This window comes from Canis lupus, chromosome 23 (genome assembly GCF_011100685.1).
Source record: "Canis lupus familiaris isolate Mischka breed German Shepherd chromosome 23, alternate assembly UU_Cfam_GSD_1.0, whole genome shotgun sequence".
NCBI lineage: Eukaryota > Metazoa > Chordata > Mammalia > Carnivora > Canidae > Canis > Canis lupus.
In genome coordinates, this window is record NC_049244.1 from 11,345,814 (window position 1) to 11,366,082 (window position 20,269).

Consider the following 20,269-nt stretch of genomic DNA (forward strand, 5'->3'; position numbering starts at 1 on the left):
AGGGAGCGGCAAAGACATAGGCAGAGGGAGAAGCAGGCCCAATGCGGAACTCAATCTCAGGACTCTGGGGTCACAATCTGAGCCAAAGGCAGACATTCAACCACTGAGCCACCCAGGTACCCTGACATCTGGGATTTAAAGAAAAAAAACAAACAAAACAAACAAACAAACAAAAAAACATTCTACCATAGGAAGGGGGGGAAAGGAGAGGGAATGAGATGGGGAGGAGGAGGGTAGAAGGTAGAGAGAGATGACAACATTGGCAAAGTGCTGGTGATTACTAGAAGTGAACGGTATCCCCTGATTCTGGTCTATTTTTATGTATGTTGAAATTTTCCACAATAAAAATGTTTAATGAAAGGATCAAACTAGAATGTCTGCTAATTTTCCTTCCAGCTCTAAATAGATTCTATTAGATTCTATATTCAACTTCATAAAGTACAACCAAATCTATGAGCCAGAACATCAGGAATACTTCTTAAAAATTATTACATATAAGAATCATAATCATTACAGGGTGTTAAGTATGTTGTCTAGGAAGAAAGGCTTAAGAAGCTGACTATCTCTTTTGTAGAAAAAAAAATGAAGAATGTAATAAATGCTTCTAAATACATACAAGAGATCATGACAGCTCTTTCCTGTGGCACTGGTGAGAGAGTTAGATGAAAGAGACTTAAATTATACCAAGATAGCAAAATAGCTTTTTCTCCATCTCTTCTCTTTGTAACAAATTATACTGCCATACTTTCCTACCATTCTTTTAATCATTTATTAAATCCTTCAACACTGACTCAGTACCTAAAATACTCATTGCTCTGCTGGCCAGGCACTGTGGGATACAAAGATAAATTATTAAAAAAAAAAAAAGTTGTACACCTTAAATGCCTGTAAGATCTTCAACCACATTTTTTTTCATCTACCAGTAGTAAACCTACTATTGAAATCTGTCCTATCTCACACTTGAAATTTTATATGATTTCCTGAAGAACTATCTACGAACACTTACAATTATGAGTATTACAGAAACCTGGTCTCCAGAAATCTGAAGCTAAGATTCATCTATGGACTCCCGCCTCACAAATCCCCTGAAACGACTGCATTTTTCTGTACAGGCTGCCACGGTGTTTGTTGATCTCAAATGGTAATAATGGACAATGGAATAAAACTACATGCCATGCAGTAAAAACTCCAAAAACCTGGGAAAAGATGAAACACTGTACTGTATACCTGTTAAACCAGCTTCTTGAAGTTGAAAGATAAATTCTTAAACTTGTAAAACTTTGTTTCCAGTGTTTGAGTGCCCTCTACTGGCTGCCCTAATTATCACAACCAACTGTTCATAGGAATTCAGAGTGAGTGTGAGGAATAAAAGATGGAATCATCAGGAACACGTGGCACAATTTCAAGTTACTCTGTGAATTTCTCATTCTCCACAGGAACTTAGTTCACAATATGCATAATTCAGAAGTTCCCACAGATAACTCCTTACACACTATTGCATTTTTTAAGTAAGTATAATGTTTTCCAAGTTTTATTTCAAATAAAACATCAACAGTGCATGAATGAAGGACATAAGAACCTCAGGAATTAACACCCATTCCTCCCCCCTTGATGGAGGCAGCATCAAGAACACAGTGTTTCATAAGGAAGAGCAACAGGACCTAGGCAGTATTTTGAGAACAGGAGGTACACAGTCTCTGAACAGAGGGAAGCATTGGGTAGTAAACAAACTGGAGGGCACACAGAGACAAGTATGGTTCAAGAACTGTCCAACCACACACACTCGGTGGCAGCAGCAACAGCAACTGCCAGGGGGACAGACCATGGGCATGGAGTCAGGGGCTGAGCTAAGCATGTCATTCAGGGTGACTGACAGGTCCCCAGAGGGCTTCTGCCCAGACCCACAGGAATTCCTCCAGCAGTGGACAACAGAATATACTGTCTGCAGTCACAGCACACGGAGCCCCCAAACATAAGGACACCCCGTGGGTTCAGACAACCTCTTAGTTCCAGCCCTGGCCTCCAGCCCATCTTCCCAGATTCAGACACAGGGCACCTCTTATCTCCACACCTTCCATGGCTTCTGCCTACATCCACCTCTCCTTCATCATGTCCAGCATCAAGAGGGAACTGACCCTCCCCACAAGAGCCTTCACAGCCCTGACACTTCTGAAATATAGAGATCAATCTTTCCCAGGAAATGTCCTACTGATGTCTAGGACAACCAGGTGATTCATTCAGGCTTGCTGCCCTGTGCTGGGGTTCATCATTCACAATGCTATTTAGTATGCCATTGTGTGACTGTGACACACTTCATCCATTCTACTGTTGATACACAAACAGGTTATTTCAAATATAGGGCTGTTGCAGATAATGCTGGTGATACACCAGCATTACATGTCTTGTACATGTCACTTGGTACACTAGGTTGCAAGGTAGGGGATGCCGGCTTACAGAGTAGAGATGTGCTCAGTTTTCCAGTGTGGCTGTGCCCAGGGCCATTCCCAACAGCAGCATACAAGCCTGTCTTCTGCTCAGTACTTTCACTAACATTTGGGACTGTGAGACTTCATTTTTGCCAAACTGGTGACTGTTTTGCTATTTCATTTTGGTTTTGATTTGCATTTCCCTGATACCTTAGGATGTTCCATATTGAATATTAGAATTTATATTGGCGAGACCTGGTTATTAAAGCCTGCCTTCAAATATAACAGTAATAAGCCAATCTGTCAACACTTTGAAATCTATCCAGAAAGAAAGCCTATATCCAGAATAAAATAATTTTTTACTGCCTCTACCACTACAAACCTGGTCCAAGTCACCATCACCCCTCATCTGAACTACCACATACCATAGGCTCTTAAAGTGGTCTCTCTACTTTGCCCCTGTCCTCGTAACACAGTAATCCTCTTCAAATGTAAGCCACATCAAGGCTCTCCTCTGACCAAATTCCTCCAATGGCTTCCCATCTCATTCAGAATACAGTCCCAATTCTGACTAGGGCTTACGACAAGCTTGGCATCGATGACCTAGCCCTGGCTACCTCACTAACATCATCTCCTGTATTCTCCTCTTGAGTCTCTCTCTCATTTAGTTCCAGCTACATTACCTCCATGTTGCTCCTCAAAGCATGCTAACCACTCTTCTATCACCCGTCCTTGGCACCTGCTGCTCACCCTTCCAAGTGAGGAAACCTTCCCTTCAGGTTTCTGCTTAGAGGTTCTTCTCTAAGGCTTTCCATGACCAACCCATCTAAAATAGTGCTAAAATAGTACCACCTCATCCTTCCCAAACCCTACCAGCCTACTTTATCTTTTTCATTGCATCTATCGCCACCTCACACTAGATATCTGCTCTCTCCTCACACTAGAACATAGACCCTATCAGAATGGGGATTTTTATCTCTCTGCTCAGCACTGTACCCCAGTGTACAAGACAATACCTTGTATATACACAGCCACTGACACATATTTGTTAAGGAACAAAAGAGTATCAATACACAAAATAAAATGTTATCTATGAATTTCTTCTAGAACAAGATAAGAATTTGCCTGGAGTAATAATGGTCTTTCCGCATGTAACACACTACCATGCCCAGAACAGATAATAAATGCTTCAATTAGTAAAAGAACAAATTTGCCTTTTCCTTTGCTATTCCCTTCTCTCCTACCCTACCAGATCTTCTAAAACAATGCAGAATTTACTTCCATATTACCATTAATTTTTTCATAGTATATGTATTCTTTTTTACGAATCCATTCTTTCCAGGTTATACTTCATTTAACAGCTACTATTTGGACTTAAATGCTAATGGATTCATTGTTTGCTTTAAGATTTTATTTATTTATTTGAGAGATAGTGTGAGTGAAAGCAAGCATGAGTAGTCGGGGCAGAGGCAGAGGGAAACATAGAAATAGACTCCCCACTGAGGAGAGAGCCTGACACGGAGCTTGATTCCAGTACCCTCAGATCATGACCTAAGCTAAAGGCAGATGCTTAACCAACTGAGCCACCTGGTGCCCCGGATTCATTGTTTATATTTGCTTCTTTTTTTTTTTTTTTTTCATTTTTTATTTACTTATGATAGTCACAGAGAGAGAGAGAGAGGCAGAGACACAGGCAGAGGGAGAAGCAAGCTCCATGCACCGGGAGCCCGATGTGGGATTCGATCCCGGGTCTCCGGGATCGCGCCCTGGGCCAAAGGCAGGCACCAAACCGCTGCACCACTCAGGGATCCCTATATTTGCTTCTTTACGATACCTGAAAATTTGGTTAGAGGCAGCTACTCAAGTAGCTTGCTCAAGCGCAAATTTTTTAAAAAGTTGGTGAAATTAAGACTGATATTAAGAAATTTTTAAAAAGACTGATATTAAGACTGAGTCTCTGATTTTCTGAACAAGTCTTCTTCCTGTCCTGACAAGTAGGCAATAGGATGGCTGTACAGAGAAATTCAAGGTCACATGATCCCTTAAATGTTCTATTACTATTGTTTTCTGTATCCTCAGTTTGTAGTGTTACAAATAAATCATATGCAAGTCTAATTTGCCTTTGTTTATAATCTGAGTTTTGGTTTTTTCTCTTGTAATTACAAATTTCACCAGGATAGGTCTGAATGTGCATTTTTTTCAATGTCTTGCCTGACATTTGATGAAACCTTTCATCTAAAGATTGAGTCTTTCTTTAGCTCAGGGTGAAATTTTCTTCTATTATTTCTTTCATGAATGTTTGCTTTGATCTCTCCTTCTTGAAATCCCATTATGTTTATCTTAGATAAGTGCTGTCCAACAGAAATACAATTCAAGCCACAAAGGTAATTTAAAATTTTCCAGGAGCCACATAGAAAAAAATAAAAAGTGAAATTAATGAAAATATCCAAATATGTCCAAAATATTATCATCTGAAAATGTAGTCTGTAAAAAATTTCCAGGTGAGATGCTTTCCTCCTCTTCTCCCCCAATACGGAGTCTTCAAAATCTGATATGTGTTCTCTACTTGAAGCTCATCTCAATTCAGACTATCTGCTTTTCAAAGGTTTGATAGCCATTTTGGGCTAGTGTGTGCCATATTGCTCAGCAGAACAGATCTTCTGGAACTCTTTTCCAAGCTTTTTTATTTTTTACTTAATAATTTTTAACCTTTCCTTTTCTTCTGAATCCTAAGAGAAAGCATCCAGCTGATCTTTAAATCCACTAACTTAGCTTCCTAAAATATTTACCCTACTCATGATGGTGCCTATTGAACATTTTTTTTTAAGATTTTATTTATTTATTCATGAGAAACAGAGAGAGAGAGAGAGAGAGAGAGAGAGAGAGAGGGGGGCAGAGGGAGAAGCAGGCTCCACACAGGGAGCCCGATGCAGGACTCGATCCCTGGACTCCAGGATCATGCCTGGGTCAAAGGAAGTCTCCAAACCTGCTGAGCCACCCAGGGATCCCCCCCTATTGAACATTTTAATTCAACAGTCATGCTTTACACCTCCAGGGCCTCACTTCATGGCCCACTGCTCCTGATTATCTAGGAATGCCCTCTAGAACGTCAGGACTTGGTCTTAGAATTTTAACTTCTTCTATCTCCGACAGCCACACTTGTATTGAAAAATCTTGCTCTGAGTCATCGGAAAAAGTCCCCACTTTTGAGCTACTAAAGCCTCTCTGCTTAGTGACACTGCCCTACGTGCTGGGTCTTTTAAAAAAATCTAATCTATGTATCTCCAATAGCCAAATTGGGTACCACCAGGGGTCACAGAGGCCACAATTCACTCTTCTTGGTCCAAAAAACAATAAAAAGGTTAGACTTAGTGACATTTCCTGTAGTGGCTCAGAAATCTCAGTTTGTAGGAAATGGGGATAGAGTTAAAAAACAAAGGAAATCCTTAAATTAACTGTCCATTTCATGTCCACTTAGAGAGACCAGGGCTAACTGAGATGCCATCCCAGGAACCGGTTGAGATACTGAGAGTTACAGAATATTTTCCACCACTACATAAAGTTCTATTGGGCAATACTTGGCTAGATGATTCCTCTTAAAGCCCCAAATACCACATCACAGGTTCTGGCTCTCCAAAAATCCCTTCTTCCCACTTTCTCCTTCCTTCAGTTGTTCTTGCTCTTGCCCCTAAAAGCCTTGGTTCTTTTCGCCTATTTCAACTCCTGACACTCCTCTAGTCCAAGGGATAAAGGACACTCAAAAAGGCAGTACAATGATAGCATTCACTTGATGGAACTTAGATGTACTGATTAACTTGGAAATGCTTCCCAGTATCAGTACTTGAAAAAAAAAAAAATGCCTGATATTTCTAAGTATCTTTCAAGCATGCATGGCCATTTAATACTGGGATCATTGTCAGAAATAACCGACAATTGGTGAGGATGAAAACACTAAATTCTAGGTGAAAAGGATTTTAATCTGAAGTATGAACTGAGCTTCAACTAGGAAATAAATTAGGTATAATAAAATGTTGCTAGACTACAAGAAAACTCATAATAAAAGACCTACCCAAAAATTCTTGAAATAATACTGAACAGAGCCCACAAGCCTTTTAACTCTGCCATATCACCTTTAATAACAGAATACGTTGTAAATGTGCAGCTATGTTTACACCTAAGGGTCTACTGAGGTTATTTTCTAATTGCCACAATTCCACAAAGAAAACTTAAGTGAAAGTCAATGTACGCTGCACGTTCTAAATTACAAAATCAGGAACAACCATTTTTTTGTCATTTGTAACAGTTCAGTAATAAAAGAGAATTACCTCGGTAACAGGTGTATTTTCCTGGAGCTCAGTTGTATGCAAGGCCAGTAAACCAATCACCCGAGCAACCTTGGCCCGTCTGTAAATGAAGAAAAATAAGCTCTGAAGAGGAAAATTAGGGACCCAAGTAACCAACCCTGGTTAATTACATTACACAATGTGAGCATTAACAAAAGATAAAAATGAGATGTGCCAGGGTGAGCATTTACTCTCCCACCTATATGGTCCTTCCATACGCGAAGAGACATGAACAGCAATGCCCTCTGCAGGACCCTCTGTTAATGACTAAGGTTGAACAAGTTGTGCTTTAGTATTAAATGCAAAATAAAATTTTGGCAAGGCCTAACCAAAGAGGAGAAGGAAAATGTATTTAACCCTTTTACTTCTAAGTACAGCACTATTTGGCTAAAAGTTATGTCCTACTTATTAATAGACCAGTAATTTTATACATAAAAGGTAAAAAATATCAGAACAGTTAAACATATATTTACATATCTACTTTTATAGAAATTTTTACAATGGTAGATCTTACAAATATTGTTCTAAAAACTACTAGTTTTAGTGAGGAATTTGTTTCATTATCCAACAGAAAATAAGGTTGAAAAATTATTAAATATCATTTTCAGATGGTTTGCATAAGTTTGGTCCTAAGATTTTATTTAATTGGAAATGATTGAATATATGAGTTGATGAGAACCGTATTTTTTTTCCCTTGAGAACTGTATTCTCATTGATGCTTACATATTCTCTGAGCTAATCAGTGTGTACATCAGCCAGAGACCTCTACTTTTCCAGTTATTTACACAGGAGGGAAAATAATTAGAGAAGTATCATAGGGAAGTGTTCATGCTGTCAGAACTCTAACATACAGACATAATTCTTAGGGATTTCAACACTTCTTGAATTAACCATTCAAGTCTCTCAACAAGTTAAAGAAGTCCTAGGCATTTGTATGACTAGCATCTTGCCTCTAAATAAAGATTATACTGTTTATTCACTGTACAGTGTTATGTAAGTGTACAATATAGTGACTCAACACTTCCATACATCACCCAGTGCTTATACAAGTGCCCTCCTTAATCCCTATCACCTATTACACCTATCCTCTCACCCACCTTTCCTCTGGTAACCAGTTTGTTCTTTTAAGAGTCTGTTCCTTGGTTTGTCTCTCTCTCTTTTTTTTTTTTTTTTTTTCCATTGCTCCTTTTTGGTTTTTTTGCTTATTTGTTTTGTTTCTTAAATTCCACATAAAAGTGAAATCATATGGCTTTTGCCTTTCTCCGGCTGACTTATTGTACTTAATATTATACTCTCCAGCTCCATCCCGATTGTTGCAAATGGCAGGATTCCATTCTTTTTTATGGCTGAATGATCCACTGTTGTGTATATATATCTTCTTTATCCAATCATCTATCAATGAACACTTGGACTGCTTCCATAGTTTGGATATTGTAAATAATGCTACAAAATACATAAAGGTGTATGCATCCCTCTGAACTGTTTTTTGTATTAAATACTCAGTAGTGCAATTACTGAATCATAGGGTAGCTCTATTTTTAATTTTTTGAGGAAGCTCCACACTGTTTTCCACAGTGGCTACACCAGTTTGTATTTCTACCAACAGTGCACCACCACATCCTCACCAATACTTGTTATTTCTTCTGTTTTTATTTTAGCCATTCTGACAGGTGTGAGGGGATAGCTCATTGTAGTTCTGATTTGCATTTCCCCAATGATGATTGATGCTAAGCATCTTTTTAAGGATCATTGGCCATCTGGAGGTCTTCTTTGGAGAAATGTCTGTTCATGTCTTCTGCCCACTTTTTAACTGGATTTGTTTTCTGGATGTTGAATTATATAAAAGTTCTGTATATATTTTGGATACTAACCCTTTTATTGATAGTTCATTTGCAAATATCTTCTCCCATTCAGTAGGCTATCTTTTAGTTTTGTTGATTACTTCCTTCACTGTGCAGAAGCTTTTTATTTTGATGTAGTCTCCAAAGTTTTTTTGGCTTTGATTCCCTTTGCCTCAGGACACCTATCTAAAGAAAATGTTGCTATGGCCGATGTCAGAGACATTACTGCCTGTGCTCTCTTTTAGGATTTTCATGGTTTCAGGTCTCACATTTAAGCACTTGATCCATTTTGAGGTTATTTATGTGTATGGTGTAAGAAGTGGTCCAGTTTTCCCAACAGTGTGTGTTGAAATGACAGGCTTAAAAAGATTATACTTTAAAAGTAACCATTTGAAAAAGATTTGGTAGGACATTGGATCAAAAGTTACAAGAAAAAGCATCTAGTCACTGCTCTGCCACTACCTCATTTTCTGACCACAGCCAAGTTGATTAGGTTTCAATTTTCACACGTGTGCAATTTTGAGGGATAGATGGATTAACTTCTAATTTTTTTTTTTTACAATGAAGAAACAAATGCTTATTATCAAAAACTGACTAATGACAGAATGACTAAAATTAACAAGTCAGGAAACAATAGATGTTGGTAAGGATGCAGATTAAGGGGAACCATCTTACACTGCTGGTGGGTATGTAAACTGGTACAGCCACTATGGAAAACAGTAGGGAGGTTCCTCAAAAAGTTGAGAATAGAGCTACCCTACCACCCAGCAATTGCACTACTAGGTATTTATCCCAAGGATACAGACATAGTGATTCAAAGGGGCACCTGCACCCCAATGTTTATAGAAGCAATATCCACAAGCCAAACTATGGAAAGAGTCCAGATGTCCACTGACAAGAGGAATGAATAAAAAAAAGATGTGGTGTATATATATACAATGGAACATTACTTGGCCATCCAAAAAAAAAAAAAAAAATCTTACCATTTGCAAGGACATGAATGAAACTAGAGGGTATTATGCTAAGTAAAATAAGTCAATCAGAGAAAGACAAATACCATATGATTTCACTCGTATGTGGAATTTAAGAAAGAAAACAGATAAACACAGGGGAAGGGAAGGGAAAACAGAGGGAGGCAAACCATAAGACCATAAGAGACTATAGGAAACAAACTGAGAGTTGATGGGGGTAGAAGGAATGAGGTAACTGGGTGATGGGCATTAAGGAGGGCACTCATAATGAGCACTGGGTATTGTATGTAATTGATAAATCACTAAACTACCTCTAAAAATTTAAAAATTAAATTTAAAATCAATTAATTAAAAATCAATTGTTTAAAAACTGGACTAATGAATTAGAGAATGCAAAGCAAAAACTAACTTATCTTGGCTCAAGGACAAGCCCAAAGTACTTAAGAAACCTTATTTTTTTCAATCTACACAAATAATGCCTACAAATAATGCCTAGAAACATGTACTATAACATGATCATTAATATTTCCCGAATCTCATCAGAAACAATTCTTTTTAGGATAAGAGAAAACACACTATCTTAACATCCTTCTAGTTTTAAATTATAAACTATTTAAAGTAATAAAAACATTTCTCAGTTTATACCAAACACTTCATATAACTATATCTTATATGTGATGCTGTCAAAAATCAGGCTTATCAGTTTTCTTACTAAATTACTAAATTTCACCACTTTGGGTGCCCCTAATATCCCTTTATACTGTATCTCAGAAGTATATTCATATACTTGACATATGACATATTCAGGTATTCATGACAGCACAGAAAATTGCACTGGCCAATAACCTTTGTGCAATGACAGATATGTTCCAAATCTAAATTGTTCATGCTATATAGAATATATCCATCAGTCACATGTGACTATCAAGCACTTAAAATATAGCTGGTCCAAGTGAAGAACTAATTTTTTTGTGGAATTACTTCTAAATTTAAATTTTAATAACCACATGCAGCTAATGGCTACCACATGAGAGTAGATCTAAAATGTTGTAGTTCCTTCTTCATGTGTTTACCTGTTTATAATTTGTGTCCTCCAACTGGCCCAGAAGGTCATGAATATAAGACCTGGTAGTGCTCAACAATGCAAAAACCAAGACAGTACCTTGCATTTAGCAGGCCCTCAATAAATGTTTGTTGAATGAACAGTACATTGACATCAAAAAAAGATAACTAAATGATCAGTAGGAGTAGATAAACATATGATTGCATGAGGTAAACAAATGTGGAACAGGGTTTCCAACATAAACCTCAAACAAAAATTTAAGGCTAACACCGCTAAATGAGAAAAAGATTCCTCGTAAATTAAAAGCAGGATAACCTAATAAAGGGTATTGTTATACATCATATAACAAAGAATTATAAGTAAAACCAAGAGTAGTGGGAAACTTCAACCTACTTCTCTTCCAAGTACAGTAAGAAGGCCAAAATGAAACCCATAATAAAATTAGCAAGGTCAAAATAACAGATGTATATACCAAACTTACTACCATCTACCAACAGTGACCACACTCACTCAGTGAGAGGCAACATTTATTACTCTGAAATTAAATATCCTGGGCCCAGTTTTGTCCCCACCGTAAGAGAGACGGGGGGACAGCTCCTTGGCTAGTTACTCATACTTTGTGTGCCTGGTTACTTTTATGTTAAATAGAACTACAATATGTACCTCCACAAGTTGTTCAAAGAATCAAAAGAGAATTCATGTGAAGCAATTACCATATCATCTGGCATTTAATATGTGTTGTAGGAGTTAGCTATTATTACATCATTTACTACATTAATAACATTTTTTAAAATGATTTTATACTGGACCACAAAAATAAATGCACAGAATCCCTAAATGCAGAAATTATATAGAACACGTTACATTATAAAAGTGAAATAACAAAAATGAAGAAAACAAACATATATAAATTCAGAAGTACTTTTTCAATTTTCATTTGATGCATGAAATATACAAATGTCCATCAGTCACAACCACAATCAACACAAATAATACCAGTTGCAACCTAGGAGCATTCTGCTGCTTTATGGAGAAGACTGGACACTGACATCTACCTTTCTGTTCCCTTAAGGGTCTGCTCAAAGAAAACATAATTTATAATTAAATGATAACTAGAAACAGAAAGAAGCGCTGAAAGTAGACCAAAATGTTTAAGAAAATCCCAGATGATCAGCATAGATGAAATCATATTGACAGAAAATGAACAGAAGAGATCCCTAAGAACCAAAGATAAAGGCAGATTTTCCCAAGGAAGCCCCATAGAGACTCAGTAAACTAAAACAGAAGGTGAGGATGAGCCACTGGATGACCACCAGATTACAGAACTGTACAATGAACAAGTGAGCCAACCAGGTCTTGCTGCCTTCCTATCTCCCTCCCTGGTATGCAAAATAAACCCTGCAGTCCTGGCCTCCAGCATAAAAATGGAAAATTATTCCTACAGTAAGCAATCTTTCCTAAGGCAGGATTCAGATGTGGATGTGGGGACCAGAGACTGTGGTCCTCCACACCAGATACTAGAGTAGAAAAGGGGGGTTAATGGAGGAAACCCAACTCCATCCCAAAGAAAAACCCATCCTGGCAACACTTGAGTAGGCTTCCAGCCTGCCTACCAGGTCTTTAGCCAGCTGAGCTCCCAACATATAAGTCAACTAGCTAACAGACATCACCATTCACATGCCAGCCCTTTCCCTTAAAGAAGTTGGAGAAACAGACTTAGAGAAGCAGGAAATCTGTATTGCCAACTGATCAATTCAACCATTTATTCATAATATAAATTAAGTACCTAAGACCACCAAGAATTTGAGGAACCAACAGCCCTAAAAAGCAAGACCATGATGAAAAAGAAGTGACTCACAGGCTAAGGAGATAAGAATAGAACTCGTATAATCCTAATGTTTAATCCTAAATTTTAGTCATAACATTTATAACCCTAAATTCTGTTCCAAAATAGGATTTTTATAATCCTACATTTTATCCTCAAATTCAAAAGTACATTATAGACCAAATTCAGGCAGCTAAAGAATCAGAACATAAAAAGTTGATTAATATGATTGTTGAAATAAAACAGAGATACTCAAGAATAAAATAAGCAGGGATAGATATCAAACTTGAAAGCTCAAAGATAAAATTAAGGGAGATCACTGAAAGTCTGGAAGCTCTTCAAAAGACTGAACAAAGAATTACTACATGACCCAACAATTCCACTAGGTTTATATCCAAATGAAATGAAAATATATCTTCACATAAAACCTTACACACAAATGTTCACAGCAGCATCATTCATAATAGCCAAATTTGGAAACAACTCAAGTGTTCAACAAGAATGGATAAACAAAAATGTGGTACTATCTGTACAATGGAATACTATCCAGTCATAAAAAGAATGAAGTACTGATACATGCTACAACATAAACCCTGAAAACATTATGCTAAGTGGAAGAGACCAGATGCGCATGCATGCACACCCAAACACACACAAATCACATTTTGTATATTTCACTTATATGAGATATTCAAAATAGGTAAATCTATAGACAAAGTAGATTAGTGGTTTGCAGAGACAGAGGTGACGGGGCAATATATATGAGGTTTCATTGGGTGGTAAAAAATGTTCTGAAATTATATAGTAGTGATGGTCACATAACTTTGTGAATATGCTAAAACCATTAAATTTTTCAAAAGAATTCCATCACATCTACAGACTTAAATCACAGAATCTTATCAATAGATGAAGAAAAAGCATTTTACAAAATTTAGACCCATGTACAAAAAAGACTCTCAGTAAACCAGAAATATTCAACTTGATAAAGACTATCTAGAAAACACCTACAGCCAACATCCTACTTAATAATTAGAAACTCAGGAGCACCTGAGTGGCTCAGTTGATTAAAGTGTCTGCCTTTGATAAAGAAGATGTGGTATATGTATACAATGGAATGTTACTCAACCATTAGATATGACAAATACCCATCATTCGCTTCTATGTGGACGGACCTGGAGGTCCTGGAGCAAATTTCACATGCTGAGTGAAATAAGTCAATCAGAGAAGGACAAACATTATATGGTCTCATTCATTTGGGGAATATAAAAAATGGTGAAAAGGAATAAAGGGGAAAGGAGAGAAAATGAGTGGGAAATATCAGAGAGGGTGACAGAACATGAGAGACTCCTAACTCTGGGAAATGAAGAAGGGGTGGTGGAAAGGGAGGTGGGTGGGGCGTTGGGGGGACGGTGACGGCCACTGAGGGGAGCACTTGATGGGATGAGCACTGGGTGTTATGCTATGTGTTGGCAAATTGAACTCCAATAAAAAGAAATTTTAAAAAAAAAGTGTCTGCCTTTGGCTTTGGTCATGATCCCAGGGTCCTGGGATTAAGGCCCATGTCAGGCTTCCTGCTCAGTTGGGAGTCTGCCTCTCCCTCTCCCCCTCCCTCTGCCTATGCTCTCTTTCTCAAAATCTTTTTTAATTTTTTAATTGAGAAACTCAATTTCCCACTAAGATTAGGTACAAGGCTGTTGCCTCTCACCACCACTCTTCAGTATCATACTAAACCTCTAGTTATTGCAGTAAGACAAGAAAACAAGAGGTAGACAGATTAAAAAAAAAAAAAAAAAGAAAGAAAGCTGTCTTTGTTCACATAGTACATGACTATAGAAAATCCTAAAGAATTGACTCCCTGACGCCCCCCCCCCCCAAAAAAAAAAAAATCCTCCAGGAATCAGTGATTATGGCAAGGTGCAGCATACAAACATATAAAAGTCAACCACTTCCCTTTATACCAGCAATTAACAAATGGAATTTAAATACAACACTATTAACATTAACACTCAAAAATGAAATACTTAGGAATATATCTAACAAAATATGTAAAGGACCTATATGAGATACTATAAAACTATGATTAATGAAATTAAAAAACTAAGGAAATAGAGAGGTATTACATGTTCATGGATAAGGTGACTCTATTATCCAGATGTCAGTTCTTCCCAACATGATCTTGAGATTCAATGGAATTCCAAATAAAAATCCCAGCAACTTATTTCATGGATATTGACACCCTGATTCTAAGGTTTATATGGAGAGGCGAAAGATCCAGAATAGCCAACACAATACTGAAGGAGAAGAACAGAGTTGGAGGACTGATGCTACCTGACTTCAAGACTCACTCTAAAGTTATAGTAATCAAGACTGTGCTATTAACAAAAGAATAAATAGAAAGGTGAATGAAACCAAACAGAGAAAGATTTGCATAAAAATACTCAAAGGATCTTTGACAAAAAAAGCAAAGGCAATACAAAGATGGTCTTTTCAACAAATGGTGCTAGCATCAATACACAACCACATAAAAAAAAAAAACTCTAGAAACAGTTCTTACTCATTTGACAAAAATTCCAAACAGATCAAAGACTGAAGAGTAAGATGTCAAGGTTTAAAACTGGTAGAAGGTAACATAGGGAAAAAAAAAAAAAAAAAAAACCCACATAACCTTGGGTGTGGCACTGACTTTTTAGATACAACCACCAAAGGCACATCCATGAAAGAAATAATTAATAAGCTATTCTTTATTTGAAATAAAAGTTATTCTGTGAAAGATAATGTCAAGAGAATGAGAAGACAAGCCACAGACTGAAGAAAATATTTGCAAAAGGCATACCAGATATAACTGTTTTTCAAAACGCACAAAGACCTCTTAAAACTCAACAGTAAGAAAATAATCCAATGAAAAAAGAAGCCAAAGATCTTAACAGATACCTCAGCAAAAAAAGATAAACAGATGGCAAATAAACATATAAGAAAACACTCCACATCATATGTCATCAGGGAAATGCAAATTAAAACAATATACTACCATACTCAAATAAGAATGGCCAAAATCCAAAACACTGACAACACCAAATGTTAGGAAGGCTATGAAGCAACAGGAACTCTCATTCATCATTGATGTGAATACAAAATAGCACAGCCACTTTGGAAGACAATTTGGAAGTTTCTTATAAAACTAAACATATTCTTTCCACACGATCCAGCAATCACGCTCCTTGGTACTTACCCAAAGGAGGTGAAAACATATGTCCACATGGTATTTATTTCTTTTCTTTTTAATTAAAGATCTCTCGGAGGTTCTGCTTCTGTAGTTGTTGCCTCCTCCGGGCTTTTTTTTTTTTTTTTTTATTCATAAATGTTAAACTTGGAAGCAACCAGGGTGTCTTTCAGTATGTGAAAACTGTGATACGTGCAGACAATCAGATATGTGGCACTAAAAAGAAACGAGCTGTCAAGCTATGAAAAGAGAGAGAGAGGAACCTTAAACACATATTACTAAGTAAAAGAAGCCAATCTGAGGAGGCTACATATCACAGGATTCCAATATTGTAGGGTTCCAAGTAAGGCATTCTGGAAAAGGTGAAACTATGGAGAAAGTAAAAAGTTCAGTGATTGTCAGAGGGATGACAAGACAGAGCACAGATCTTTAGAGGACTGAAAATACTCTATATGATACCATAAAGGTTATATATGTCATTATAGATTTGTCTAAATCCATGGAATGTATAAAACCAGGAGTGAATTGTAGTGTGCACTATGAACTTTGGGTGATTATAATGTGCCAGTGCAGGTTTATCAGTCGTAATAAATATACTGCTCTGGCAGGGGACGGCAATAATGGGGGAGGCTAGCCTGTGTGGGAGCGGGAAGTAGAGGAGAAATCTCTGTACCTTCCTCTGAATTTTGCTGTGAACTTAAAACGGCTTCAAAAAATAAACTATTAATACAAACCAAAAGAAAAGGTGAATTTTATGATAGGTGAGTTATATCTCAATAAAAGAGAGAAAGCAAAAGAAAATGAAGTCAAGAGACAGGAAAGGCACCTCGATGGTGCATTCGGTTAAGCATCTGACTCTTGGTTTCTGCTCAGGTCATGATCTCAGGGTCACGAGATTGAGCCTCCGTCAGGCTCCATGCTCAGCGCATAGTCTACTTGAGATTCTCTCTGCTTCTCTCTCTGCCCCTACTGCTCACTTGCTCTCTAACTAATAAATGTTTAGAAAAGAGAGAAATAGGAAATCCCATGCCCATTCTATAGGACTTTCAGAAAAAGGATGAAACACTGAGGAAGAGATCCTCAGGAAATAAGGAAGCTAAAGAAAGCCTGTAGCACTTCACAGACTTAATTTTCCAAAGCAAATTAGTAAAAAAAAAAAAAAAAAAAAAAATACCTACGCACGTTACAGTAAAATTTCACAGGCTGAGGATAAAAAGAAAAATCCAGACACTGAAAAGCAAAACTCAAACCAGTCACATATAAAGAAGAAAAAAAGGGCAGCCTGGGTGGCTCAGCGGTTTAGCCCCAGCCTTCGGCCCAGGGCATGATCCTGGAGTCCCAGGATCGAGTCCCGTGTAGGGCTTCCTGCAGGGAGCCTGCTTCTCCCTCTGCCTGTGTCTCTGCCTCTCTCTCTCTCTCTCTGTGTCACATGAATAAATAAATAAAATCTTTAAAATGAAGAAGAAAAAGACAGTTGGCTCCAAGTCTTCCAGAGCTGTGCTGACACGACGAAAGTATGCAAACTCCGAAGCATGGCACAGGGTGAGCCAGCCTGAGGACCCTAGAAGGTCTCACTCAGCCTCCTAAGCCTGAGCCCTAAAGCCTGAGAGAAAGCCTGGAGGAGGCAACAACTACAGAAGCAGAGCCTCCAAGAGATCTTTAATTAAAAAAAGAAAAAGGAAAACTACTGAAAAAAAACGAAGTCAAATCAACCAAGAGGTGAAATAAAGAATTTACAAGTGGAGACACTGTATTTAAAAAATTGATGAACACTTTACCTTACTCAAGTGTCAAACTTATACCAAAAATTAGCAAAGTCCCTCCTAAAATTTATATGAATCCCAAGGGACCCCCAAATAGGCAAAATAATCTTGAGGAAGAGAAACAAGTTGGAGGTCTCATACTTTCTGATTGTAAAACTCAACTACTACAAAGCTGTGGTAATCAAGACATTGTGGTACTGGCATCAAAACTGATATTTAAACTAATGGAATAGAACAGATAGCCCCAAAATTAACCCTCACATATCTGATCATAAGATTATCAACAAGGTTGCCAATACCATTCAATGCGGAAAGAACAGCCTTTTCAACAAACAGTGCTAGGAAAACTGCATATATGCACAAGCAAAAGAATGGAGTTAGACCCTAACCTAACACTACATGCAAAAATTAACTCAAAATGGATCAAAAGCCTAAATATAAAACTGTAAAACTCTTAGAAGAGATGAAAAGCTTTAAGATATTGAATTTTGCAATGATTTCTTGCATAGAACATTAAAAGCACAGACCAAGGAAAAAAAAAAAGGAAAATCTGAGTTTCAAAGGATACTATCAAGAGTGAAAAGGCAACCCACAGAATGGGAGAAAATATTTGTAAATCATACAATCTGATAAGAGTTATTTTTATTTATATATATATATATATATATATATATATATATATCTCCTGGATATTAACCTTTTCCAAATCAACAACATAAAATAACCCAATTAGAAAATAGAAAATAGGCAAAGGACATGAATGGACATTTCTCCAAAGGTAAACAAATAGCCAATAAGTACATAAAAAGATGCTCAACATTACTAGTTATTGGTGAAATGACTAGTAAATCAAAATCACAATGATACACAGTTTCACACCCATGAGAAGAGCTACTATTTAAAAAAATGATAAAGAGGATGTGGAGACATTGGAACCTTTATGCTCTGCTAGAGGGAAAGTAAAATAGTCCAGCCTCTGTGGAAAACAATATGATGTCTCCTCAGTAAATGAAAAGGTAGAATTACTAAACATTCAACAATTCCACTCCTAGAATATACCCAAAATAACTGATAGCAGGGACTTGGAACAGATATTTGTACACCGGGGGGAGGGGCAAGACGGCGGAAGAGTAGGGTCCCCAAATCACCTGTCTCCACCAAATTACCTAGACAACCTTCAAATTATCCTGAAAATCTATGAATTCGGCCTGAGATTTAAAGAGAGACCAGCTGGAATGCTACAGTGAGAAGAGTTCGCGCATCTATCAAGGTAGGAAGACGGGGAAAAAGAAATAAAGAAACAAAAGGCCTCCAAGGGGGAGGGGCCCCGCGAGGAGCCGGGCTGAGGCCGGGGCGAGTGTCCCCAGGACAGGAGAGCCCCGTCCCGGAGGAGCAGGAGCTGCACCGACCTTCCCGGCGGAAAGGGGCTCGCGGGGAGGTGGAGCAGGACCCAGGAGGGCGGGGATGCCCTCGGGCTCCCGGGGACACTAACAGACACTTGAGCCCCGGGAGAGTGCGCCGAGCTCCCTAAGGGCTGCAGCGCGCACGGCGGGACCCGGAGCAGCTCGGGGGGCTCGGGGGAGGCTCCGCAGAGGGGGCTGCGGGGCGGGAGAAGCTCGGGGGGGCTCGGGGCAGGCTCCGCGGAGGGGGCTGCGGGGCGGGAGCAGCTCAGGGGGCTCGGGGGCGGCTCCGCGGAGGGGGCTGCGGGGCGGGAGCAGCTCGGGGGGGGCTCGGGGGAGGCTCCGCAGAGGGGGCTGCGGGGCGGGAGCAGCTCGGGGGGCTCGGGGGAGGCTCCGCGGAGGGGGCTGCGGGGCGGGAGAAGCTCGGGGGGGCTCGGGGGAGGCTCCGCGGAGGGGGCTGCGGGCGGGGGGGGCTCGGGGGCGGCTCCCCGGAGGGGGCTGCGGGGCGGGAGCAGCTCGGGGGGCTCGGGGCGGCTCCGCGGAGGGGGCTGCGGGGCGGGAGCAGCTCGGGGGGCTCGGGGGCGGCTCCGCGGAGGGGGCTGCGGGGCGGGAGAAGCTCGGGGGGGCTCGGGGGAGGCTCCGCAGAGGGGGCTGCGGGGCGGGAGCAGCTCGGGGGGGGCTCGGGGGAGGCTCCGCAGAGGGGGCTGCGGGGCGGGAGCAGCTGGGGGGGGCTCGGGGGAGGCTCCGCAGAGGGGGCTGCGGGGCGGGAGCAGCTCAGGGGGGCTCGGGGGCGGCTCCGCGGAGGGGGCTGCGGGGCGGGAGCGCCAATCCAACAGTGTAGGCACCGGGACACAGCCCAGGATCCGGCCTCCCCCGTGACAGGCAGAGGCCGGGAGGGCCCAGGACAGCAAAGACTCTTCTGCCCAAAGCTGAGCAGATCAGCGGCCCCGCCCCAGAGCCTCCAGGCCCTGCAGACCGAGAGCTCTCGAGCTACTGCGGGAGCTGACTCCAGGGCACCAGAGCTGGCCCCGCCACTGCGGTTGTTCCTCCTGGGGCCTCACGGGGTAAACAACCCCCCTGAGTCCTGCACCAGGCAGGGGCACAGCAGCTCCCCCAAGTGCTAACACCTGAAAATCAGCACAACAGGCCCCTCCCCCAGAAGACCAGCTAGACGGACGAGTTCCAGGGAAGTCAAGGGACTTCTAGTATACAGAATCAGAGGATACTCCCGTGGTTTTTGTTTTGTTTTGTTTTTTGTTTTGTTTTGTTTCGTTTTGCTTTACTTTTTGATTTGTTTCCTTCCCCACGTTTTTTTTTTCTTTCTTTTACTTTTTCTCTTTTTTCTTTCTTTCTTCCTTTTTTCTTTTTTCTCTTTCTCTTTTCTTTCCTTCTTTTTCTCCTTTTCCCAATACAACTC

At 39.8% G+C, this 20,269-nt stretch overlaps 1 protein-coding gene across 4 annotated transcripts in view; it reads right to left on the reverse strand.

Moving 5' to 3' along the window:
- The window catches only part of ULK4 (unc-51 like kinase 4), a 603,320-nt gene that overhangs the window by 536,779 nt on the left and 46,272 nt on the right, over positions 1-20,269 (reverse strand). For all 4 annotated transcript variants that reach the window (XM_038570533.1, XM_038570534.1, XM_038570535.1 and 1 more), the window contains exon 17: positions 6,752-6,830. In XM_038570533.1, the coding sequence (XP_038426461.1) occupies positions 6,752-6,830 (79 nt within the window). The remainder of the gene's footprint in view (positions 1-6,751; positions 6,831-20,269) is intronic.